At 42.3% G+C, this 27,841-nt stretch overlaps 1 protein-coding gene across 3 annotated transcripts in view; it reads right to left on the reverse strand.

The window, feature by feature from the left end:
* The window catches only part of Ddr2 (discoidin domain receptor tyrosine kinase 2), a 131,124-nt gene that overhangs the window by 30,225 nt on the left and 73,058 nt on the right, over positions 1 to 27,841 (reverse strand). For all 3 annotated transcript variants that reach the window (XM_021640615.2, XM_021640616.2, XM_021640617.2), the window contains 5 exons: positions 25,012 to 25,120; positions 4,355 to 4,457; positions 2,655 to 2,886; positions 2,215 to 2,362; positions 1,748 to 1,853 (listed from right to left, as the gene is read on the reverse strand). In XM_021640615.2, coding sequence (XP_021496290.1) covers positions 1,748 to 1,853; positions 2,215 to 2,362; positions 2,655 to 2,886; positions 4,355 to 4,457; positions 25,012 to 25,093 — 671 coding nt within the window. In that variant the 5' untranslated portion in view covers positions 25,094 to 25,120. The remainder of the gene's footprint in view (positions 1 to 1,747; positions 1,854 to 2,214; positions 2,363 to 2,654; positions 2,887 to 4,354; positions 4,458 to 25,011; positions 25,121 to 27,841) is intronic.

The following is a 27,841-nucleotide window of genomic DNA, read 5'->3' on the forward strand; positions in this document are numbered from 1 at the left end:
TTCATAACATTCGTTTATCTGAAACTCTGACTTCTCCACGGATTCAGGGAAAGAGATCATTGGGATAATATTAATTTGATTAGATGTTTATAATCCCAAAATAAATATTTCTTCTTTATTCTTGTTCCCAAGATTGCCATTATGGCCTGTCTATTAGTTCATTTTACATCGCAGTACTGAGACTTTAAAATATACCTTATTACTTTCTCACTAGACCCAAATCTAATTTTTACCAGCTGCCTGTTTAATCTCCCTAAAGCACAGCTCCAGTCACGTCCTTCCTCAAGTTTAAGAATCATCAGTGAATCAGTGTATTGGTGATGCTGGAAGGAAACACCTTCTCTCCCCAAATCCCCCTCTTCTCGAGCTCTTTCTTCTACTCCTGGTCCTAGCATTCAAGTCTCCACTAGCATGAACACTGCTTGGATATACCTTCTTCTGCCTCGGAACCATGAACTAAAATAAATCCTTCTGCCTCAAGTTGTTTACTGTTGGGTATTTGGTCCTAGCAATAAAAAGAAAAGTATACATACAGTAATTAGACTTCTCGTGTAGCCACTGTCCCAAGCTGTAAATGCCTCAAAAGGAAGACCCGTGGTTTCATTTCCTTCAATACCCACAACACCCAGCCAAATTCTTCACATGTAACAATTGACTAGCAAAGATTGGTTGAACAGGCTCAGTTGATAGCTCATTTCCTGCGTGCAGTGGGTATAGCCTAACTAGGGTGTGACTGAGTGAAACCATGTCAAGATGATGTAAGAGAGTGGAGGAGAAGTGAGTGATTAAGTAGATTGAAAGGACATAAGTGGGGATGGAAGACTGGATGAATCAGGACTTCGCTCAGGGGCTGGCAGCTGAAGGTGACAGTTTATTCTCTGCACCTGAGCTAGTACAAGGGCTGTCATTCTATAGTCTGCTTCCTAGGACTCACTAATATTTTTTTCTTTTTCAACCCCTAGGAACTTTATTGTCTGCTCTGAATTTCACAATATTCTGACCTCTCTCCCAGGCTCAGTCCTTGCAGATAAAGGATGAATTAATGAAGAGAGGTGTTTGGAATGGGCCAGAAGAAGACTGTAATGATTAGAAGGGGCAGACATGTGTCTTACCCAACTCTATAGCCCAATGTGTCTGATGATATTTTTCCACCACAGCTCTCCATCCATCCACTTCAGGCCTCTCTGCTGCTCCCAGCTCTAGTTGTTGCCAACGTCAGACCAATGCGGTCCTCTGCTTTTTCCTTTTCACCCTCCACATACCTTTCCCTGCTTTCATTGCCATCTCATCTTAAAAACTTTTCCTATATACTGTAAACCTTAACAGCTCCTACTTTTCATGGCTTCTAAAGTATTACATTTTTGGAGTGCACTGTTTCTTAGCTTTGTGGCCTGACCAATTTTTATACCTATTGCTTTGTCTAACTAAGGTAGCTTTTAGGTTGGAATATACATCTTCATTTCAGAATCAAAAATACAGCTCCCACACTTACAGCCATACCACAAAATTTAGCTCTTGCTTTGTATAATTTCTTCCTGTCTACTTTACTTTTGTTTTTCAAAAGTGAACTAGAAATTGGAGATAAATACCATATCATTTATTTTCTCTAAGTTATCTCCCAGTGTGTCACACATGAGCATCATACCGGTGGGTTGGCTGATTTGTTGATTATTGAGCACATCATGATAAAAATTTATTATGGCTATTTTCCCCATTCTGGTGATGACCTAAATCTCCTGGACTTTACCTGTACCCAACAGCTCCATCATAGACAGAATCATTCAGATAAATGATGGAGCCTCCAGGGAGTACAAACTGCTGTCCAGCTGGAGCATTATAAGACACCAAGCCATCTGCCAAAGGAAACACAATGGTCAGTGTCTCTGGTAAGGTGTGCTGCCTGACCAACTACCCCAGGAAGCTACTTGAGCTTCCAAGGAGGTGTCATGCCCACTGGGGCCCAATCTGGGCTCATTGCTGAGCCCTGTTGGAAAGCACACCTCAGTGGCAGTTACCTGAGTAACTCAAGTGTGTCACTCCAGGCACAGGACGCCAAGCCCTGGGTGGATGAGCGAGTCTCATTTATCTCTTTTAACCAGAAGGGGATCATTTCATTCCAAGGGTGAGATACTTTATCCCCTTCTCAGTTGATGGCCTTCAGCTCTCGGGCTCGGAAGTTTCCATAGGGTGCATAAGGTCTCTGTAGAGACTTACCTAGCCACACGCAACCATAAAGCTCCACCCTCATGCACACGCTCATGGAGTGGTCAGTGACTGGGATAAGGCGTACAAATCTGGCCACAATGGGCGGCTCCAAGTCCTTCAGGAAAACATCATAAGGGTTACTGTTTCCATCTAGCACCTAAGAGAGAGAAGAGAAAGAACAGAGGTCATATAAAATTACACTCACCTTTCTTCACTCATCATGTGCTTGATGGACACCTCGCTTTTCATCCAAGAGCAGAGTATAGCCACTCAACTCTCCCAGCAGAGCTAATAGATCGTCTGTGCCTTCTCCTAGACCATGGGTCACATTTACAAGGGCATGCCAGGCTTGAACATACATACAACTAAGTACACACTTTGAACAGTTTTACGGGAAGTCAGTGTGTGGCCCTAGATTCCCTCACAACATGGGCATTTTTTTTCCTTACCTGCTTCCCATGCCGGTTACGCCAGGAGATCCAGCGAGTGCCATCCCGACTGTAGTTGATCTTGTACATGGGTGCAAATTCAATGCCATGGCCCCCTGCATGGCGCCCCTGGGTCCCCACAAGAGTGATAAAATGTAGGGTACGTAAGTCAATCTGCAGAAATTCCTTCAGGTCATCAGGTTGCACCGGAACCTTAGGGCACCAGGCTCCATCTCCTTCTTCAGAATCCAGCCTTGAGAAAAAAGGATAGGGAAGAAGGAGAGAGCCATGGTCAAACAAGAGCCACTCACCAGCTCATAGGAAGCAGCTATCCTTCATCTGAGAAGATGCTGAAAACCAGCAGTCTAGGCCAGAGGGACTTTGGGGACCTCTCCCCTCCCACCCCCGTGTGTCTGTTTGTCCTAACCATTCCTATTTAAGGTCAGGTTCCTGCCTCTGAAGCACCATACAGCACAGGGAAAGTCACCTCAAGGAAGCTGGCAGCTTCTAAAGCACATGCAACCTTCGGTTTTCATCTTGGTTTGGAGAACTCAAGAGAAATGGAACCTTTTCCACTTGTGTTCCTCTGTGGCGTTCTTTCACCATCCCCCTTCCATTTCTCAGTCTCAGCTCCACAGAACTGGTCACTCATGGTTTAGGTATCAAGTTATAGGGGTGAAGAGGAAGGGATGGTAGGGTCTCCAATGTGGACTGTGCGATGCAGTGGATTGGTAGCCAGCAGGATGGGCATGGCCACCCAGCAAAGGCCATGGAACCATGGTGAAGGTGAGGCTGAGGCGGAAAGCATGTGAGGGGCATGTAACAACCTGGTTTCACTTTTTTCCCTCCAGGCTGGGCTACCACTGAACATGACTGCAAAATCACCATAACGTTTCTTTGGGGAACCTCTTAGCTTTCTCCCTCTTCCTCGGGAATGCTCCCTTTCTTCACAGATGTTATCCATTCATTCCCTGCTCCTCCCTAACTCCACCAACCATCACTCTTATCTCTCAGACACAAGGGTAAATAGGATGAGGAAGGCCTACCGGGGTCGATTTCCTCATGAGTGATTCCATTTTTAACAAAAATCAATCCCAAATTTGCACCAAAATTCATAGGTTCTAGCAGGAAGAGTACTCATCAGTCAGCAGAATTGTTTCTGAGTTGGGAGTATGTTGATTTAGGGAACCCTGGGAATTACATACACCACATAGAATTTGCTCTGTTTATGGGAGAGGATGGCCCTTCTGTGTGAGGTTTCCTTGAGGCAGGAAAGAACTTACTGGAAACCCCAGCATCTGGTTTAACCATAGATGCTCTGCACAGTGGTACTTCAGATATCTGCTGGGAAGCAAGCGTCCTCACTGCCAGGGTCCTACATAGTCTACACCTCTCTGTACCTGCAGCCTTTCTCTTGTGGCAGCCCACAGTGGGGTCAGGTAAAGCAAATTCACTGCCTATCAATGACCCCATTCACAGTGGGTGGTGTGTCTCCGGGGCCTCTGTGGTTGGGAAGAGGTTTCCAGGCCAGCAACTACAGCCAAGACCTGGCTTCTCTCTCTCTCTCTCTCTGAAACATTCCAAGCACCACAAACCCCTTCACATCTCTCTTCCAGTCTCATGAGCTCTCACCAGCACCTTCCCTTCCCCAGCATCTTGAATCAGGGCACTGTGTCCATCTGCCCCATCGTTCAGGCTCTTATCGATGTAGCCATCCTCACCTCCCGTATTTGGCAGCTGTGGATTCTGACCACTGACTTGAAGCTGTGATGTCCTCATCAGGAATGTGACCTCCTGACATGCCCAGAGGGTAGCGGCATACGGCTGGAGCAAGGAAACAGAGAGAAACAGAGAATGTGCTTTTAGTTTTATTCCGGAGTCCCCAGGAAGGTTGAAATGGGTACCAGAACAGGAAATGGGGGGCTTGAAATCTTCCTACATCCCGCTATAACCCCAGGTCACCCACTCTGAGGCTACAGAACTTCCTGACCCTAACTCCAAATACCTTTTAGATCTCCAACATTTAACCAACATCCAAGCTTAATTTTGGCTCAAACTCTGACACTCATGTAATATAAGTTAATGTGCAAATTTCTTATTTTATTAAGTAAAAACCCCAGTAGCCTGTCTTTAGTTCCTCACCAGCAGATATACATATTATATCAATTTTCTGAAAGTAGTGTTCTTTTTGTAGCCATCAGGTATCCTTAAGATCCATAGCACTCTGCTTTACCAGGGAGCTGATTGTATGAGACTGTGAAGCAAACCAATAAACTGCCCCATGTCAATACTGAGCATGCTGGTCCTGGCTAAAAACAATAGTTTCAGGGTGGGCTTCGTTTTCAACAAAGAGAGGATAAAATAGAACATATGAAATTCTCTGTGGGAAATAATGCAACTTTCAAACAATGGGCCCTGGACAACAAAGGACCACCATCTCTGAGAGATGGGAACAAGGAAGGAATCAGCAGATGAGCCTGATGCCGCCCTGACAGTGCCCAGTTACCGCTTGAGAGTGAGAACTCAGGCAGGATTATATGGTCTTCCTGAGTTACAAAACAAAACAAGTAAATTTAAATACTTTGAAGTTACCGTATTCTGTGCAATAAAAAATGACTAGGCCTATAATTCAGGGAAAAGGAATCATTGTGAAAAGGGAAAAGAAAGAACTAATTTTTAACAGTATTTTTCCAGAAATATGAAGCCACAAAAGTTTTTGCAAGAAAAAAAAAAAAAAAAAAAACAAAACAAAACTAGAGCATTCTTAGAAAAAAAGAACAAACCTGGAGATATTAGGAGTCTAGATTTCAAAACATACCACAAAGCTATAATAATTAAAGCAGTCATGTACTTTAAAAAAATGTGATAAACAAAACAGAATGGAGAGCCAGAAATAATCTCACTTATATGAGGTCAGCTGATATTCAACATAGGTACTCCAAATATGGGAGGAGAGAATAGTCTTATCAGCCAAAGAAATTGGACATCCACATGGCCAAGAGTAAAACTGGACCCCCATGTTATACGCAAAAAACAAACAGAGGAGAGGGGTTTGTTAGACTGGTTTATATGATGAGAGGCAGAATGGCTCTCAGTGGCCATCTGCAGACAGCAGGAAAAAAGAGAACTAGGGGCTGCTCAAGTAGTTTGAAGATTAAAGCAAGGAGGAAGCTAGTGATGTGGCTCCAATCTGAAGCTGAAGGGCGGAGTGTCCTTGTGTCCAAAGCCTGAAGAATATGAAGTCTGGTCTTAACAACTGAAAAACAAAACAAACAAACAAACAAACAAACAAAAAACCAAAAGTATACCTGCCAAGAAAGGCAAAGGGAAAAGCAAGCTAAGAACAAGAGCTAGTTCCACCTTTGCTTTTTCTGTTCTGTTTTGGCCCTGCGCCTGTAGCATGGTGTTGCCTACCTTTAAAGATCTGAGATCTTAGCCCTAGTATATCTGAAGCTAAATATGGTTGCTGCATGTTGGTAAAGATCCACAGTTAGTCTGCTGTGGGACTGGGCTGAGAGTTCTACTCCCAGATCCTATCCATCAGGATGGAAAATGATGCTCAGAGGCCATATGCTGGCAGCTGCAGAATAGAACATCCATAGTCGCTAGCTTGCACTCCCATCCATCATACATCTCCAGATGTGGGGCTGTAAATGTAATGAGAACCTCAGTCCTCTGGGGTGTGAGGTAAGCCAGACATTGAGAAAGGAAAGCCAACAAGATGAGTCATGATACTATCATAAATAACTTCCCACCAAGGGGCCTGCTGGTCCCTGGGACAATAACCAAGACATTCCAAGCTGCCTCTGCCACTACAACACATCTCAGTAGAACTGTATTTCCCGGAAGTCCTTTTTTTGTAAACTTTAATTTTTTATATTAATTACATTTTATTCAACTTGCATCCCAGCTGTAACCCCATCTCTCACTCCCTCCTATTCCACCCTCCCTCCCTCTTCTCCTCCCATGCCCCTCTCCAAGTCTACTGTTAGGGAAGTCTTCCTTCCCTTCCATCTGACACTAGTTTATCAGGTCTCATCAGGACTGGCTGCATTGCTTTCCTCTGTGGCCTGGTAAGGCTGCTCCTCCCTCAAGGGGAGGCGATCAAAGAGCCAGCCACTGAGTTCATGTCAGAGACAGTCCCTGTTGCCCTTACTAGGAAAACCACTTGGATACTGAGCTGCCATGGACTATATCTGTGCAGGGATTCTAGATTATCTCCATGCATGGTCCTTGTTTGGAGTATCAGCCTCAGAAAAGACACCTGTGCCCAGATTTTTTGGTTCTGTTGTTCTCCTTGTGGAACTCCTGTCCCCTCCAGGTCTTTCTATCTCCCCCTTCTTTCATAAGATTCCCTGCACTCTGCCCAAAATTTGGTTATGAGCCTCAGCATCTGCTTTGATATACTTCTGGGTAGAGTCTTTCAGAGGCCCTCTGTGGTAGGTAGCAAAAAATCAAGTAATCCAATTAAAAAATGAGGTAAAGAGCTAAACAGAGAATTCTCTGTAGAGGAATATCAAATGGCAGAGAAATGCTTAAAGATGCTCAACGTCCTTAGTCATCAGGGAAATTCAAATCAAAATGACCCTGAGATTTCACCTTACACACATCAGAATGGTTAAGATCAAAAAACTCAAGTGACAATACATGCTGGAGAGTATATGGAGAAAGTGGAACCTTTCTCCACTGCTGGTGGGAATATAAACTTGTACAATCACTTTGGAAATCAATCTGGCACTTTCTCAGACAATTAGGCATAGTGCTTCCTCAAGACCCAGCTATACCACTCCTAGGCATATATCCAAAATATGTTTAAGTACACAACAAAAACATTTGCTCAACCATGTTCATAGCAGCTTTATTCGTAATAGTCAGAGGCTGGAAATAACCCAGATGCTAATCAACTGAGGAATGGATACAGAAATACATTTACACAAAGTAATACTGCTCAGCAATTAAAGAAAATCATGAAATTTGCAAACAAATGGTGGGATCTAGAAAAGATCATGCTGAGTGAGGTATCCCAGAAGCAGAAAGACACACATGGTATATATCACTTATAAGTGGATATTAGACATATGATATGGGAAAAACATACTAAAATCTGTATACCTAAAGAAGCTAAGCAAGAAGGAGGACCCTGGGTAAGATGATCAATCCTCACTCAGAAAGACAAATGGGATGGACATCGGAAGATGGAGAAAACAGTAAACCGGAAGTCCTTTTATGTCATATCCTAACTGATTTGGTGCAAGAATCTTTCCCAATGTAACAGATAAAGAAAATGAAGTAAAAAAGATTCGAAGTGTGTCTGACAGGCAGACAGAGGAAAGTAACAGAGAAAGACCAAATAGAATTCTCTGCTATAAGGTGTCAGAGGACTGCTGAGTTCTTCCCCAGGCACTAAAAGACAGTCCTTGGAATTCAGCCAAGGGAAACCTTGAGTCACGACATGCCTTCAGGTAACAAATAGAAAAGGGTCCCCTAGGAGTCTGCTCATCACTTATGTTACAGCAATCTATCCGTTCATGTATCAAGTTAACAAATGTGCTCATTAACAAGTGTTCTTGTATGAATCCAGCCAGTGAATGGTGAATACGACACAGAAAATGATTTCTCTCATAGACCTACATTCTGGTCCAGGGGTCAAACAGAAGACAATAGGTTTACAGACATCGAGTAGATACAGTGGCTTGCCTACTTGACAGTTTCTATTACTGTTTCAGAGAGTCTGACAAACTATCAATTATGGCGTCAGGATAAAAGTGACAGATTCTCTGAAAAAATCCAAAACTGTAAACTTTTTTAAAATAACTCGAGATATTATTGAAAATTTAATAGAAGATAAGAAAACTAATAGTGTCATGAATTAACCCAAGTACATAGCAATATATAGACTGATTTATTATTCAATTGCATCATTCGCTATATACTACTATTTTATATTATTATTTTATTCTTTCTTAATCTAACATAATATTTTTATTGATTATTTGGGAATTTCACATCATGCACTCTGATCACACTTCCCATTTCCTCTGACATCACAGCCCCAATACCTTTGTGACCTTCTCTCAGAAAAAAAAATAAGAAAAAAGAAAAAAATTAATTCCATTTTGTGTTACCCTATAATCACTGGAGGATGGTCAAAATTCCAGTGGCCAGCCCCTTAGTGAGTCCTTCCCCTCCCCCACCCCTGCCACAAGCCATCAACTGTGATGAGCTATACTTTAAGGTAAATATTATGCATCTTTCCTGTGTATAGAGAATGTAAACTTAACATGTTTTAAACATGTTCAATAAACATTTTTGCTTGTCAAAAGAAAGTGACAGATTCTTTTAAGAAACAACTTTCATTGTGGATTCCCTATCAAGCCTGCAACTCTTGATCTCCTTGACGAGACTGCCAGCAATTTTGAGCAGAGTAACCATGTTGAATTCTTCACACCTCTCAACACCTGCCAACTCACAGTTCTGATTTGGGATTCAACACGCATCAGGCAGACAGGTGAGTATGAAAAGGTGGAGAGTCAGGTAGATGTATGGAAATGCCCGGACAGAAGAACGGAGACAATGAACTTCACAATTTAGATCTTAAAGGCCAAGTGCGGTAGAAGGTTACCTTCCAGGTAGGTCACCATCTGTGGGGCTCAGCAAGTATTTGCTAAGCAGCAGATTGCCTGGCCGTCTCCCAGTAGGCAGGGTCAGAGTTCAACAGAGGGTGTGCACGATGTGAGGGAGAGGAAGAGAGGCCACAGCACAGATCTTAGTGCTACTGGATAGTCAGTCACCAAGATCCACTGAGGAAGGTTTTCTGGGGTTTGACAGGAATCTTATTCTACACTGAGATGTGAATCTTTCGATTAATGCCAGAGTAAGTGCTGGGCCACAGGGTCACAATATTAGGTCACAATCCCACTTATTAGGATGGGATAGTGCCCCGTGCATGGCTGAAATACGCAATAGTACCAAGCCCTTTACAAACTGTTTTTCCCTGATACGTACACACCTCCAATAAAGTTTACCTTAGAAGTTAAGCGTAGTAAGAGATAAACAATAATGAATGAGGAAATGGAACGATTATGATATCCCACAGTAAAAGTCATGTGAGTGTGGTTTTTTATTTTAATGTTTATTTTGTGTATGTATGTGCACACGTCTGCATGCACACGTCTGCGCAGGTATGTGTATTTGTGCGCACTGAGGTTGGAAAGGCATGTTTGATTCCCTCTGAGGTAGAGATACAGGCAGTGGTGGGATGCCCAGCTGGTTCTATGGGTGCTGGGATCTGAACGCAGGTCTTCATGAGATGCACAGCAAGATGCCTTAACCTCTGAGCCATCTCTCCAGCCTCTTTCCCATCTAGTTGAATCACGCCCACTTGTCTTGGGAAGATGACACAGCGCTTACATAAGGAGATGATGTGGGGTGAATGACAGACACTGGGTGTGGCAGAGGGAGAGGAGTCAGGATTTCATCACGTGAGTCCCAATCACTGCGTTTAAGATTTTTGAAGTTGTTTTGACTTTGTCCATCTGATGTTTTCAGACTATGATTGACTACAGAAAACTGAAACCAAGGAAAGTAAAATCACAGATAAGGAGTGACTAAGGTTCCAGCTGTCCTCAGACAATAGGAGTCGGGATAGGGACCTAGAAATTAGGACCAAAGAATAGAAGGTTGAAAACAGGGAGCTCAGAGGTAGTAAAGTAGCAATGTAACACAAAGAAAGAAAGAAAGCAGAATTTCTTCATGATTCAGTGTTCCCAGGGGCCTCACAGGAAGGGCAGAGGAAAAGGATGAGCTGATCTTGGATGGCCTTTCTCATCCTGCTGGGTCTTTGGAGCCAGAGGAAACCCTGGCCCAAGGAACCCGACGTGGCACTTCTCCGCAGCCCTGGTGTGGTTTTCTTATTGAATGTGCCTATTTTGGGTAACTCGTGGAAGGGATCCCAGCTATTAGGGAAGACTCAGAACTGTAACATTGGCTCAAGTCCTAGACATCAGACCCCTTTCTTTCTTCCAAGCCCCCTTCCTCACTCAGATTGCAATCCCCTATTCACTCCATATCTTGAGATATAATGACACATGTAAAGAGGGCAGCCTGTCCCAGGAAGCAAGAGTCACTGCAGCAGAAATGTTGCTTGCTGAGTTGTCTTGGTGGTTTCCGGATGCTTCCGCTACCCACCAATCTCCTGACAGAGATGCCAATGGGCTCTTCCAGTTTCCCAGAATGGAAAACTACCAGCATCAGCCACAGTAGGCCCAGCTGAGCACTCTGTCCATCCCAAGCTCCAGTAGGGGTTGGCAGGCAGGCTGAAGAGAAGCAGCTGCCACCAGGCCCCAGCTTCCCAAGAATTGCTTTTCATGCTCTCGTGCCAAGGCTGCAAGCCTGAAAGTGCTGCTTGTCCCACGATGTTTACTGCCTGATGGCTGGCTCCAGCTTGTGGCTCCCTGTCAATGAGCAGCCTATAAGCAGCTCTCAGGAAAACACATAGCACATGAAAGGTCTGAGCACAGAGGTGTGACCCCTGACTTTCTCTGGGCACACATATTTGACAGAAGGATGTTATCAGGGTCAGGGAGTAGGGTAAGTCAATCTATGATCTAAAGAAATATCTTATGACTGAACAATTTTAGAGCCAGGAAAAAACTTAACTTACTAAACCTAGAACTCCATATTCAATAGCAGAACCTGTGAGTCCCAGAAAGGTGAACTAACTTGCTCAGAAACTCACAGATGACCAATGTAACCATGACTGAAATCAGCTGTTCTCGGCTCTCGTCCTCCTCATCTACTTTTTCCAGTTCTAGAAAGGACAAGTCCAGTCAAATGTGTCATCTGAACCCTGATTCCCATAAACTCCACACAGCTTATTCACACTGAGACCCTGCAAGGGTCCAGGCAAGACTGTTAGGCTGCTTTTTTCAGGCTGTGGGGTTGGTTGTTCTTTTGGCATGTGGGTCTATTTCATGAAGACTACTTCTCCCCAGTTAACACCTCCTTAGGAAGAGTTCTTTGTGACGAAGCTGAAAATTCAAAATAGCTTCCAGAAACAGGTATTAAAGACTCCAGGAAAGAAAATCCGAATGTATGAGATTCAGGTATGAAGGTACAGATTGGAGGGCATGCCTTTCCTTTCCATGTATGGTTACATACATGGGCCAGTAGATGGAAAAGATGTATGCCTTTTGTCCCAATAGGGAGAGAAACTCACAAGAAAAAAACTGGTAAAGACAACATGGAGGTGGGAACTTGATAGGAAACACAGCTGTGGTTCAGCATATAGTTCTATATTTCATTGGGCAGAGCTTAGGGAACCCCACAGAAGAGGGGGAAGAAGGTTTGTAGGAACCAGAGGGGTTGACACCGTGAGAACAGAGATCACAGAATCAAATAAGCAGGACTCACAGGGACCCACAAAGACTGAGGGGACAATCACAGAGCCTGTATGGGTCTGAGCTAGGTCTTCTGCATATGTATTATGGTTGTGTAGCTTCGTGTTCTTACGGAACTCCTAACAGTGGAAGCAGAGTGTCTCTAACTCTTTTCTGTGCTCTTGGGACCCCTTTCATCTTGCATTGATATGAGGATTTGTACCTAGACTTTGTTCTGTTGATATCCCTGGGAGGTGTGTTCTTTTCTGAAGGGGATGGACCTGAAAGCGGGGCAGGGGAGGACTGGGAGGAATAGAGGGAAGGGAAACGTCAGTTAGGATGTATGAGAGAAGGATAAATAAAAAAACAATTCTATGTATCAAACTTGATTCTATCCTTCTAATATGGAAGTACAAGACTGGTTACTACATCCCAGCCCTTTGTGAACTTTAGCTCCCTTATCCTCTGTCACGGATTGAATGTGGAATGTCCCTCATAGGCTCATATATCGGAACACTTGTTCCCAAGCTGGTGGCACTGTTCTAGTTGTAGAACTTTCAGGACTGAGGTCTAGCTAGCAGAAGTAGGTTGTTAGGCATCAGATCAACTTCTAGTTCCAGCCAGAGCTTTTTGATTCTTGATTCGCCAAGATAAAAGGAGCCTTTTCCATATGATCCCACCACCATGAACTCTGCAATGCCTTCCCCACTGTGATGGCTTGTACCTTCAAAACCATCAGCCAAAATAAATTCTTTCCCCTTTCAAGTTGTTTCTATCAGGTGTCAGCTCTAGCAACATAAAAATAAAGAACATTTCTTAACAATCTTTAATAATCCTCATCCTTAATAATAAGCAGGATTGTTACAGAAATTGTATATAAAATACAAATAACAGCACATTCTATGGGATATAACAGTGCTCAATAGATTATAGCCTGAAGGGAGAAGAAAGGGGATAAAGTGTTTTAAATGTCATATGCATACTTTCTTAAGCAATGTAGAAATTCTGTTCTCGGCTTAATCATAGTAATGGTACTTGTTTACAAAAATGTATAAAAAAACCCAGCCAGCTAGCACACTTTCAGACTTAGAGGAATGATGTTTAATAATATTTAGGTATTCTTAATTCTCTGATTATTTTTATTATGACTCCGTTTAGTAAAAGATTGCAGTTGGCCTGAAGAGTAGCATAGGGTAAATATAAATAAGTAAGTAAATAAGAGGTGGGCAAAGAGAATAGGAATAATAATCAGATAAAGTTAACATCCAAAGTCACATTCTTTCTTGCCTTGTTAGGTATCAAGGCCAAGCACATCCTTCACTGGTGGGAGCTTTTCACTTTGGTTTCTTTTTGAAGTCAACTCAAAAAAGTGAAACAGCCCAGTGAGATGGCTCAGGGGGTAAAGGCATTCGCTGTGCAAGCCTGATGATCTGAGTTCAACCCCCAGAACCCACCTGAAAATAGATAGAGAAAGTCAGCTCCACAAAGTTCCCTGACATCTACCTGTGTGCTATGGCACACCACACACACACACACACACAGAGAGAGTTGATAAATATTGATAATTAATATCCATTCCTATTATTAATAAAGCTTAGTTACTCCATAATTAGCAATTTCTCCAAATAACCACACATGAAGACTATGATTTAGTCAAAAGCTAAACACAGAGCTGAACATAAAATCTAATTTACTACCCTAGTATTAATTTATCTTCCAGTCATCCAAGGTCCCCGATACTTGCAGTTATTATCTTTTCTGCAATCTGTCCTTTCTCCTTCCCTCCTGCATCTCTTTCCTCGTGGTCTCCCTCTCTCCACCCCCCCAAAAATCATGCACCATCGCTCTACCTCTTTCTTCTTCTTCAGCCCAATGTCAGCAATTTTATTATCCAATCGGGGGTAATTTGGGAGGCAAGAATTACAAATTTCATTTTGGGTACATGAGTGTATTCTCATAAAAGACAGCAAGCAGATATTGGGGAGCAAAATAATTAACATTAGAATACATAGCACTAGACCAACCCCCAACACACACATTGTATACCCAAACACACAATAATAATATAGTGATAATAATAATAACAATAATAATAATAAATACATTTTATGTGAATCCATTTAAGAGGAATCATAGTGACAACAGGGAAAATGTTAACTTTTGATTCCTGTCCCCAGGTCGGATAGAGTATCTTGTCATAATCAATGCTCCCACACACACAGAAGTACCCGGAAACACCGAGTAAACTTGATAAATGCTCTACTCGAACATGCCTGATTGGTCAGGCAGGGAGTGTGGAACTACTAAGATCCTAAAGAAGGGAGCAATCCCAGAGAGGAGAGAGAATCCTTGCAGTCACTTTCAGCCTCCACCAGACCAGGACAGGGACAAGATGCTGCTGCCGGTCATGGCACCTGCAAGGGGTTGCTATGAGAAAAAAAAAAAAAAAAAACAGTCGTGCTAATGAGGATCTGGAGTGAGCTGTGCACAGAGCGGTTCCACCCAGCTGTGTGCCTAGTGCTGGGCTGAGTCGAGAAGGAATGTGAAAGCCAAAGGATTCGAGACTCGCCAGGGAGAGAACTCACAGGAGACACTGTCAATGACCAAGAATTCGAGCTTACACCCTACCAGCTAAGCAGAGAGAAGATGTGTTGCTCTGCCAAATATGGGCAGATCCGACTGTGCCACCAATGACCAGTCTGGATTTGGGTTCACAGCCTCTTCTAGAAGCCAAAGATCCAACGGCATGCTCCAAGATTCAGGAGGGAGCAAGGCCATGCCAGTGCTACCTACTACATCACGGGTTTTCAGTAGCTACTCACAATAAATAAGGGGCAGAAATGTGCAAGAACATGTGTAAACCCTTTACTCCTGAAATGCCAAGGGAAGAAGTCCAGTTCAATCTTTCAGGCACTGTAACCTGTTAAGTAAGAGGTAAGGCCCAATGAAGTGCGTTTTCTGTGTACAAGCATTACAAACTACAGAAAAGCACTTTCTCTGGACAGAAATTGGGCATACATTTTATTTCATCAAGAAACTAACCAGAACTAGGCACAATGGTGCACACCTGTAATCTCAGCACATGGTGGAAGGAGGAGAAGGAAGAGCTGGAGTTCAAGGTCAGTCTTAGCTCCATGGAAAGTTCAAACCCAACGCAGGCTATGTGAGACCCTGTATCAGAACAAAATCAAAAAGGAAAAAAATAAAGATGGGAGGGAGTAAAAAGAGGAGGAGGGGGAAAGATAGACAGGCTTATTTGGTGACATACAACTGTAATCTAAGCATTTGGGAGGCCAAGGCACAATGACTTGTAGTTTGAGGCCAGCCTGGGTGACACAGAAAATTCCAAGATAGCCTTGACTCTACAGTTCGACCTTGTCTCCAAACAAACAAAACAAAACCCCAGGACAAAGGAAAGAAACACACCAGTAGCCAAAGATAGAGTGTACTTCCATCATTAACTTTGTTGGGGGGAGAGAGACTATCTGTCACTATTGAGAAAGTTCCTAACATGAAAACCTATTACCAGTCTTAAATACTGATCCAGTCTATTAAAAGAGAACAAATTCAAAGCATACTCTTCTAAATTACATTTGCCCCATCTTCATAGACAGGGCTTTTTCCACACCAGAGATATGTTAGTGAGGGCAGATGTTGCTAACTTCCATCTTTACTGTAATTGTAACACTCCAAAGAGAGAGTCTAAGCTCAGCCTTAACAAATTCCAAGATTAAACGATGTACACCAAGGGCAATAGCACAACCTCCTTTATTTCTAACCATTCAAATATCCTTCTTGTAGACCATAGAAGGAGGAGCTCGGGCATTTAAGAATAAGCAAAGGCCTCTCACTCCTGTGCTATTCCATCTCTTCAAGTGGGAAGGGGGTGTCTCCACTCAGACCTAAGGAGACTGGGAATTGATTACAGCTAGGAGACCTCAGTTTACCCTTCCCCCTCTGATTTACTCTCTCTTAGCATCCTCTGTTAAAGGACTCACAGTTCCCATGGCCTTCATCTCAGCTTCCCGAACATCTTGCTGAAATCGGGTTTCACAGTTTACATTTTTTTCCTTGCAGAAAAACAGAGAGAGCCTAAAAGTCCCTTGACTTTCATTTCTACCCTCTCGATCCTCATTACTCAAGTATTTATTGATTGCTTTCATAAGGCAAGCATGGCAACAAGCACCCATCATGGTCATGAGTGTGTGGGAGATCGTCACCACAGAAAAACAGAAAAAGGCCAACGCCAATCAGAAGAAAAAGTTGCATATTATTTAACAATTTATCACCACCCACATAAGCCCATAAAAAACACACACAAACCTCAAAGATTTAACCACTATAACTTTTGTTTTACTTTAACTGTTTGTGTCCAAACCACCAAAAACTCTGAAAGGCTTATTTTGCTACATCCTTGCTCCTCGGAGACTTGCTAAAACCAAAAGCTAAATCAACAGTCACCCTACCCTAGAACACATAGCCTGCTTTTGTTCTGTCCCTTTGGAGTCAGGATGACCACAGCCTAGGGCTGGCAGAAACCTCATTCCCCACTAACAAGACAAGTCGTTCTTGGAGAATACGGTAAAGGTAATGGTCACTTGTATCTCCTTTTCCTTCTCTGTTATCTGTTTGGTACAAACCTCATATGTACAATGTCTTGTTTTAATTATTTTCTCTTCCCAGAGATACAAATGTCAAATCAGATTTGGCATATAATTTTCCAAAGTCCTTTCCTCTTCACTTACTACATTCACCATCTCCTACAGTTCCCCACCCACCCCAGACCCGGAAGTAATCGTGTGAACGCAAATAGTAAAGTTACATTCTCTGCCTTATAACTGAGTAAAAACCAGTGCTATTTGGGTTTTATTTGGTCCTAAGAGGTCCACGTATTGCGGTGGGAACTTGGTCCCCAGTGTGGCAATCTGGAAACTGATGGAACTTTAAGAGGTGAGGATTCATGGGAAGGCCTTGGCTCATTGAGGGGCCCATCCTCAGAAAGTAAGCTAGTTCTCACAGGGCTCCATGGTAGGTTGTTATCTAGGACTGAAATTGGCACTGTCTCGCTCTCTTGTTGCACGCACTTCTGCCACTGTCATCCACCATGCTCTTGAACCTCCCAAACTATGAGTAAACAAACATTTTTTTTCTGTATAACATTGCCCTGTTCCAGGTATTTTTTTATACCATCAAGTAGCTGGCGATTACAGTGAGGGACAAAGACTTACTTTAGTATTTAAGGTCATAACATTGAACCACAGCAGAACTAAAAGTAGAATCCTGACCCTTAACTTCCATGGTCGCCATCTATTCACCACTCTGTCAGCGCACACTTCTGATAGCAAACAGTTACCACACTGTGGAAAGCAAAGTTGCAAAGGTCAGAAAGACCTCCACGTAGAAAAACAATCTGGAAAGAAGGCTCAAGGAAGGCTACTACTGACCTAAACTTTACAATGTCCCGGTCCCAGGGCCATTGAAATATAATAGCACAAGAAATCTGCCTCCTGGGAGGCTACAGCACGGACCTTAGTCCTAGGAAGGAGATGAGAGCTGTGGTCCTGAAATATTTGGCATACACCGAAGATTTCAAAATTAGAGTTTGCCTGTTTATTGTGCCGCCCTGGCACACCTTTGCCCTTGAGACCCCTTACTGACAATCATTCCTGTCTTCCTATTTTGTTGTTCATGTGTGCCTTCATGACTTTCCTTATACTCAAATGCATTGTATTGCCTTCCTCTCGTCACCTGGACTGGCAAATGTCTTCATTGTTAGCTCACTGACACATCTTAGCATTTCAACTAGCAAGACAATGGATATTGGACGAACTTAGGCAACATGTGAACATAATTATAAATATATAAATTTACTGGACATTGTGACATGCACATATACTCCCAGCTGCCACCAGTAAACCCCAAGGTCAGAGCTAGCCTGGGCTATGTTGTGTACTTGGGCCCATCTAAGCAATTTGGTAAGAACCTTCCTTTAAAAAATTAATAAAAGTAAAGTAAAAAGAACTAGAGATTTAAGTCAGTGGTTGAGCATTTGCTAGCAGTCATGAGACCTTAAATTTAACCTCAAACTTTCTCTGTGCATCTGTTTCTGTGTCTCTGTCTGTGTCTGTCTCTCTCTCTCTCATACACACACACACACACACACACACACACACAAACTACACCTATTGCATATGTTAATGATATGGGCTTCAAGGCCTTGGAGATTTTGTCAGCTCTTAGAAGAGGCATTGCTAAGCAAAAATGATTTAAAGCAGTAGTGACGCTTGACTTTAGACACCCCAATGCTAGGTCCCCACAGTAAGCGGAGACACTGACACCTTGTACGCTCCTGTCAGGATTGAGGGTCCTCATGTAGGCTCTTAGCCTCTCAGCACAGGAGCCGTACTCACACCTCAGTCCACAGGCCCTAGCAAAGAAAGGAGGCCCAAGAGAGGATCTGCGGAGGGTCCTCTGATTGCAGTCACATGATCATGCTCCTGGCCCGGAGGCTTAGCCTGAATCTCCAAGGGCTTTGGCTCCACTGAATCCAGGAAGAGAAGTTCTAGCCTCTCTTGCACTACAACAACTATCCACTTCTTGAAAGCTTGAGACCCGAGACTCAAGGTTGAAAAGTAAAAAAAATACAAGCAAAACTTCAGAGCTTAGATAAGAATCTACCCGATACTTTGGGTAAAATGCTCTGCTTGCCCAACAAATGCGCTTGGAGCTCCTTCATCCTAAGATGTAAGACCCAGGAACTACCAATAAAAAACGTATATCTTACATAATTTCAAACACATAAGACAGTGTGGAGTAATAAAATTACCAATGAAGACTGTGATCATCCTAATACAATAAATAAGCTTCAGGAATTCATCCAGGAAGGTCTCTTAAGCAAGCCTCATGTTTTGGGAGTTATGCCATGTCCTTTACCTGCATTATCTTGATCTTCACAATACTCCTTAGGGGGTGACCAGTGATAGATAAGAAGACTGAGGATACTCAAAAACTGAAAATGGGATAAAATCTAGAGTCACCTGGGAAGACAGCCTCAGTGAGTAATTGCCTAGATCAGGTTGGCCTATGGGCATATCTGCAGGGGATTGCTTTGTTTGTTGATTGACCCAACCCACTGTGGGTGGCACCATTGCCTAGGCAGTCAGTTCTGAACTATATAATAATGAAAGAAGCAAGCAGCAAGATACATTTTTGTTTCTGCTCTTGAATGTGGGTGTTATGGAACTAGCTACTTGAGTTCCTGTCTTGATTTTCTTTCAGTGATGCACTATAGCCTACAACTATAAACCAAACTTCCTATCTAGTGTTCCTTTTGTTCAGGGCATCTTATCACAGCCACAGAAATGGCACAGCCACAGCACTCAGTTTCCTCATTTGTAGAAGACTATATTAAACCAGTCTTTCTTCAGTTTCCAAGAACTGACCAGCGCCTGTTAAATATCCAGTGATAGAGAACTTTTCTTTTACAAAACGCACTTTTGCTTCCACAAATCACATTTGAGATTCAATTTCAGTGGCTTCTCAGTATCTGTGCACACACAGCTGGCCCATTACTCACTCCTCTACACTGATATTGTGGTCTCCCTATCTGCAGGAGACAGTGAGGCTCAGAGGTCAAGGTTTATCATCTTTCTAGCACTAGTTGGGATCCCATCTTGGCTTTCTCTGCTTCATCTATAACCTTTACTTTTCACCTAACATTTGTGGACTTCCATTCTGCCTCTGTAATACAGCAGTAACAATACTGCATTCTCATTACAGCATTCTGAAGATTACATTATTAACACTACTTAAAATGGTACTAGGAAGATACAACACAGTTTTTGACTATCAGTTGATGATTTTGTTGAGCTCTGCAGTTTACAGTCTCTTTTACCCTACTTGATGTAATCAAGAAAACTCATGGGGCAGCTGAGTTTTGCTGTTCCCAGAGGAAGATTCCTTTACTGGAAGGAAGGATACCAGAGGCCACCCAGGGCTAGACTTGACAAACAAACATGCAAGAAAGAAAGAGTCCATCTAGCACTGCTCATTGGAGAGAAATTCATCCAGAAAGGTCTCTTTCTTGCTTTTTACATCTCTCCCTCCCAGGGCTCTGTTTCAACCATTAGAGAAGGAGAGATACAAAGACAGAGAGAGAGACAATTAGTTAAACTCTCAGAATCTCTCTTGAAACATGAATAGTGAGAACCCAGGAAAGTAAAGATAATTTTTCAATTTGGAAATATATAGAAGAGACAGCATGCATCAGCCTTGATGGAAGTCAAGGAAGTGGGAGTAAGCGGACATCGTGGTACAGAAGGGACCCAGAACATCCCCAGGCTTCAGTTTCTTTTCCAGGGTTAGCTAGCTCTTGTAAAAGGAATTTATTACGTAATGCATGGATGCAACACACATAAATTAAAAAAACCTATGGCCATTATCAGAGGCAGGAAATAGCAGGTGGGACATCTGGAGGGAAGAGAGGATTCTGGGTGAGAGCAAGGCACAGAAGATTCAGCCAGCAAGATGTGAGGGAAATGGACATGCATGGCACCTGAGTGCAGGTTACCAACCATGTGGCAAAATGTAGATCAGTAAAATGGATTAGTTTAAGTCACGAGCTAGTTAAAGAGCCTAGCTATATGGCCTAGGTATTTGTAAATATATATTAATGAGTCTCACGAGTTGTTAGGCTCCTGGAGCATTGAGCTGGGAGAAAACCACCTCCCTCCCCAACAGGCCCTAAAGGCCTTCTACCTCAGGACTTCATTTATCACAATGATAAACGATGAGACTAAGATTCTGAGCATGAGCCCTGTGTGCTCCTCTTAACCTTATGCTACTCTTTGGCTTCAAGTTGAGCCTCAAATTTATTTAACTTATAGTTATAAGCTAATGAAATAAATAATAAGTGAACGAACAAATACATAATAAAGCTAAGTATTTTTTCTAAACGAACTTCAAATCATTCATCAGAATTGAGTTGCTGACTTGTAATGACAATTTGGAGAAATTGTCTAATGGTATAGCTTTTTGCTGGGTGTGGAATGCCATTAGCTAACTTCTAAATTGTAATTCTGTGGGAAGATGTTGTCTCAGTCCTTCTAGTCCTTCCTCCATCAGACTGACAATTGCTAACAGTAACAATCTGTTACTGTTGGAACTGAAAGGTTGCTAGCACACCGCCAGAACTCCAGGGCTGGAACATACTGCCTCTCAGTATTTCTCATAGCAGCCTCCAGAGTTTACCCTGCAGCCTCTCTGGCCACTTTGAACACCACCCTCTCCGGAAACATCAGTAGCATCATCCGACTTACCAACTCCTTTGCCAAAGCTCAGAGGCTTTAGAACCTGCCATCTTACACTATGGGTCACAAGATCATGTTTGGGGCGGAGGTGAGGTTGGGGAGTAATGGAATATAGGAAATTTGAAAGTATTGGCAACAATGAAGGGCTTTTGAAAGTGCAGTGACAAAGATCAACTCAAAATCAAACACGTAACAGCTGCAGCTGCGTGTTTCTGGCAGTGCTCACCCACGCTGCACAGCAGTGTTACTGGAACCTTGCTCCTTAGCCCAAAATACACGCACTTTGCCCTGAGCACGCTCACAGGTCCCCTGTTCTAACAAAGGCTGCCTCCTGTCCGAAGCCATGCGGCTCAGATTTCAGACGGCCGTACATTATGAACTGCACTGTTTTGGTTTTTTTTTTTTTTTTTTTTTTTTTTTTTGTACTGTGTTACAAAGTTTTCTGCCCTAAAAGAGACATAATGATTCAATTAAGGGGGGCAGGAGGCCTTAATATTTTCCCATTACTTCCCAGTGTATAAGTACAAAGTTAGTATATCTTTAGCTAGTATTGTGTTAGAATGTTTGGATTTTTAAATTGCTATTTGAGTTGCTGAGTTCAGTTTCTTTTTCTTTCTTTCTTTCTTTTTTTTTTTTAAACAATTTAAAATGAATTTTGGCTTGTGCCTGATTAGGATAGGATTTCTGGTCCCTTCTGAAATGGCCTTAAATCTAAGACTGTAAACAGTTGGTCATGCAACCTTTGCTTATAGTCCAAGTCTCTCTGTTACACAATTTGGCTCACCTGTGTGAAAATCTAAGGCCCAGAGCTCACTGAATAGCTTCAATTACAATTGGTACTTTCAATTGCCTCCGTCTTTGGGAAACAACAGCAGGAATCCCTGAAGAGTCTCCTATAAATCAACTACTACTTATTATGTACCTACTTTGCATTAAGCAGTGGCTAAACTATACAACTCCACGAGCCCCAGCTTCCAAGACAACCATTTAAAACTGGGGCAGGATGGAAAATTCCTCTCTGCATTACATCCTCATCTCCAGTTTAACCTGGTAAAATGAAAGGGGGTGGCAGAAAGAAGGGCTAGTCCTTTGATATGTAGCATATTCCTAGAAAAAAAAAAACTTTTAAAATTAAGACATCTATTTCTCTGTGCTGGCGGAAAGAGACAACGGAAATACCTGACCAAATTGCTTTCAGAAAGCCTGCTTCCTGCTCCAGGAATGCAACACATCATATTCTAGCACTGGAAGCTGGTTTTCCAGGTTTAATTGCTAAATGCACCCAGAGATAGCAGCCTCCATGATGACACCCAGTACCCAGGCACTGTGTGCACTCTTCTTTGAAGCTTTGCCCTCTTCATTGAAGCTCAGAACAGAAAACCTTATCATAGGAGACGTCCTAACTTTATAGGTAAAAGGAATACAAAGCAGAAAAATACATAGGCATCCATGTTAAGATCTGAGGTCCCCCTTACTAAGCTTATTATAATAATAGAAAAAGGCATTGAATCCACTCAAACAACAATTCTTTGACTTTTTTAAAAAGGAATTTTGATCGTGGTTCCTATTGAGGATATAAAGAATAGCCCATGGATATGGAATTGGTTGGGGGGGGCACTCTCACAAATGTGCCATTATGCTAGTAAAAAGACAAGATGAACATACCCTTGAGAATGTAATTACAGATAGCAGAAAAATTGAACTCTACATACTATTATGGGAGGCTAAGTGGGTAAAAATCACTTTGGGAAACTCTACGGCATTATGAAGAACATTAAATGACATGTTACAGTGCCCCAGGAATTCCATGTCTGGCAATAAACTCAAGAAAATTGAGTATATGTCCTTACCACAAACTGTATACAAGAATATGGAAGATTTCTTCACAATAGGCCTGAACTTTAAACTATCCAAATTCCCATCCATCGTCAATCACGAAAATGAAGTACACAAACAAAGCAACATTACAACAGCAAGGATGGGCAGCCAACGTGTGTGTAGCCAGGAAATGACTGCCATAGAGAAAACGTTCAGTTAAAGAAGCGAGGCACGGCACCCATGCATCATATGCCTCCATTTAGATAAAACACAAGCAGGAAAAACTAATCTTTCTTGCTGGAAAGTAACAAAATGTGGGTAACCCGAGCCGGGTAGGAGAAAGCATTCCACGATGCTTCTGTTTCTTATATATGAAGTATAGCTCACTGCCAGGGCCGTCCAACCTTTTGCTATCGCCACATAATGTCATCATCCACAAGGTTTACATTCAAGGGGTACGTACTCAAAAAGATCATACTAAAAAGAAACTCGCGCTTTATGTAAGTGTGCAATTTGTGTGAGCCCACATCCATAGCTACCGTCTGCTTCAGGTTAGGCATGTCTGAATGGTTTTGTTGGGTTTGTAAAAAACCCGTCAAACTGAACACTAAGATATGTGTATTTTCATAGGTTTATATTTTTGGAAAATGTAAAATATGATTTAAAATATTTACCTCTCTCTTTACCATGTACATTGTTTTTTGTTCTTATGGACTCTGGGAACAGATATATGATGGGCATTGACCAGGGAGGTTGCCCTCAGTGCTGGGAATTGAAACAGGGTTTTAGTGGACTATCACCACCAAGCTCCAGCCCTTATCCCTACCGATAAGGCCTTAACAAACCTAATTTGAGCAGTGAATTGAAAGATTGTTTGCACATTCCCACTTCTACTCATGTTCTTGCGTAATTTCCATGAAAACATAGCCAGCCAGCCAGCTAGAGGAATCCATAGAACAACAACCAAACTGCCTTACATCAGGGCAAAGGTAATCCTAGATGAGCCATTGGCCAGCAGACTCCCAGATAGGAAAATACACCAAGACAGGTCAAAGCACAATCCAACCAAGCACAGCATAAGCCATCCAATTACAAGCCTGTGAGCAAAACAAACACTCTTTCTGAAGTTGCTGAGCCGTTAAGGACTGTTAAGCAACATTGCTATGTAACAGACAGATGATACAACCATTTACTTTAGGTTAAAGTTAAAAGATACACGAACTACAACACCAAAAACATATTGATTTAAAAGATTCATCTCACACATCTGTTTTGAACACAGTCCCATCCTATGAGGACAAGAGATGACCTGGGATCCTGGGAAACTGGCATCCCAAAGAATCAGTGTCCCCAAAGTATAAGAGGACACTCAAGTAAAACCCAAACCGAAGACATCCAATGGGCAAGCAAGCCAAAAAAAGGTCTCGGCCACATCTAAAATTTCTCTCTCATTTTCCCAAAAATACACAGCAGCAAGCAGCCATTCCTTCTCCCATTTTTTAGATACTTGTCTGCCATTTCTATTTCAGTATTATGCAGAATATGAAACATACAAAATCAAACTTGATGCCCCTCAACAGATGAGTAAATAAATAAAACATATCATTTGAAATTTCATGATTTTACCTTCTTACCTACATAGTAATTTTTGCTATTTGAAATACAAAGCCACTCCGCTCTGCATAATACCCAATACATTACATATGGAGAGGGAACTAGTATAATTTTTTGTTTCTGACTTGCCATGTTTTCACCACGCAGCGGACAAAAACTGACACTGTGAGTTCCCTTGGCAGAACTCTTTCTAGGAAAACCACTGACAGGTCTGTGCAGGCACCTGGTCCTTGGCATCTATCCGAGTAGTGGCCATGTTACCTGGATTAACCTGAGCTTTTGCAGAACCCAGGATGAGCAAGAGCAGGAGCAGCACCAGAGGCATTCTGGGAATCGGGATCATTTCGGAGGATGGAGTTGGATCTGGAGTCTGAGGCACACCAATAATGCAAGGAAACAGAAAGAGAAGGAAGAGAAATGAGTAATGCAGGTTTCCATACACATATGAACACAGTCTTCACAGATAACTTGGGATTCTTACAATGTTTATTTCCATATTTAGAGAATTCAAATCACACACCCAGGGACTATCTACTGTAAGAATTTTCCAATTTTATTAGGGTAAACCACTCACTCTTGGAATTAAAATTAGCAAAGCTATACGCAGGTAGCAACATATCACTGAAGTGGACACCAAATGGTACCAATAAAATAAAATTTATATTTATAATAAAATAAAATTTATATTTATAGTATCAGCTAATGTTTTCATATTATCAAGGATAAATTTCAACACAAAGCCAAGAAAAACATGCAATAACCTTAACCTGTTTCTAAAGCTCTTCAAGTCTTAACTTTAACCCGATTTCAAGGCATTACCTTTGAAGGGATATGCAGGGCTTAGTTTTGCTTGTTTGTTTTTAAGTTTCCTCCAGAGTGATCACGTGACAATGGATTAGATATGGACATATCAGTATATATCTAGCTCAACAGAGGCACAGGTAGTTACATGTGAAATTTTTGTAGGTGTTTGTATGTACACACGTGACTATAATACATACCCATTGACCCTCACTTAGTCACCCGAAAGGGCCTAGAGACAACAGCATTCCAGCAGTGAACGTCCATTGACAATGCAAACCAAGTGCCCCAGATCTTGGTTTTTAACCCCATTTTCCAATTTTCCAAGGAATCAGAGTTCTTTAGAATAAATGGTTGAGTCTAAGATTGGGTCAGGAAATATACAAGATAAGCCTAGAAAACATGCTGTATGTACACACACACACACACACACACACACACACACACACATAAGCGTGCAATGAAAACTGGAACAATTTGATGAACAAAATAAATAAGGGGATATTAGATTATAACTCAGAGTATAAAATAAATATCCCCAAATCCATGCTGATGTAAATAAATGACTGAATAAACAAATTAGGGAGAACAGTCCATTTCCCATGAGAAAGAATTCCAAATAATTTATGTAGCTAATCTGCTCTTAAGGAAGTGGAGTCTCACCACCTCTCCGCTCCCAGCTCCTTACATACAAATTGCATACAGTAACTTGTTTCCAAAGAAAGCAGCCTGAGAAAGGAAAAGAGAGCATCTTTTCAGTGAAGAGATCTTTTCACACTTGGTGCCACGTGATGATGGTCAACGTCAGCACTGAAAAGTCATCGTGACAGTGTGTGTCCTTGATAGGATGTGATGGGAAGGCACTTAGGTCAATGGCCCCCACCCACAAACCATGCTTTTCTCCGTTCACAAGGAAAACAGCAGACAAATAGTAAGTGAGGGCCACTCTCCAAAATTCCTGATCCTCAGTGCTGTCAGTCATCCAGAACAAGAAAGCCTGAGAAACTATCCCAGCTAAGGGAAGGAGACAGCTAAAGAAAATGTGACGTGTGCTACACTGTATGAGTGCTGGACTAGAAAAAGGACACTGGAGGAAACCAAAGAAGTCAGAATGAGCTGCGGACTTTAGTAATGAATGATCGACAATGTTGGCTCATTTTGACAAACAGACTGTGATAATGTAAGATATTAACTCATGCCATGAACACAGGAATTCTTTTTTGAGGCAGGGCTTCTTTGGGTATGGCCCTGGTTGTCCTGAACCCACTTTGTAGACCAGGCTGTCCTCAAACTCACAGAGATCTGTCTGCTTCTGCCTCCCTGAGTGCTGGAATTACAAATGTGCACCACAATGCCAGGCTACACACAGGAATTCTGTGTACTGTCTTCACAATAATTCTGTAACTAGGAAGCTGTTCTGTCTGCCAGATGATAGTGGTAAACACTAAGAAGAGAATCCATGTGAGCTGGAATGAGTAGGGAAGACTTCAGGGAGAGACTGTCTGGTTGGGTTCCTGAAAGACAGGCAAGGTTTTAATGGGCAGGGAGAGAGATGGAGAAAGAAAATGGCTGACACAGACGAGCAGATGGTACTCTTTAAATATGATGATTTCTAAACAGCAACATGTTGATCCATTTAAAAATGTTTTATTTACTTGTGTGTGTGTGTGTGCGCGTGCACGTGTGTGCATGCGTGCGTGCATACATCCTGAGAGGGAAGCCTGCAGGAGCCAGTTTCTCCTATCACATGTGTTCTGGAATTCAAACTCCTCAAGATGTCAGACTTTGCAGCAAGTGCCTTCACGCAGTAACCCATCTCACCATCCCCTAAAAATATCTTTTAAAAATGTCTACACTTCCCAATTCATTCATTCATGCATCCATTCATTGTGTCCATGTGAGTGTAAACGGCAGTCTGAGGACAAGTTGTTGGAGTCCATTCCGTGTGGTTTCCAAGGATCAAACTCAGATCATCAGATTTGGTGGCGATCACCTATATCCACTGACCCATTTCAACAGCCCTGAAAATAATTGAAGTCAGATACTTGGATGGTTTCCTTTAAAGAAAACGGAGCCAAAGAAAGCCAAATGGAAGAGATAAGTGTGACTCTGTGCTGTGTGGTAGGGCCTGGTGAGATCACCAAAGATGGTGTACATGTTTTCATTTCGCTGACTCGGGTGTGACAAATACCTGTCTCGGGGCCCCTAGTCATTTCTAGAAACCCCAGAAGCTTGAAAATATGCTTTGATACAGTCTCCCGGAAAACACTCCCAGAAGACAAAACACAGA

This window comes from Meriones unguiculatus, chromosome 11 (assembly GCF_030254825.1).
Source record: "Meriones unguiculatus strain TT.TT164.6M chromosome 11, Bangor_MerUng_6.1, whole genome shotgun sequence".
Classification (NCBI taxonomy): domain Eukaryota; kingdom Metazoa; phylum Chordata; class Mammalia; order Rodentia; family Muridae; genus Meriones; species Meriones unguiculatus.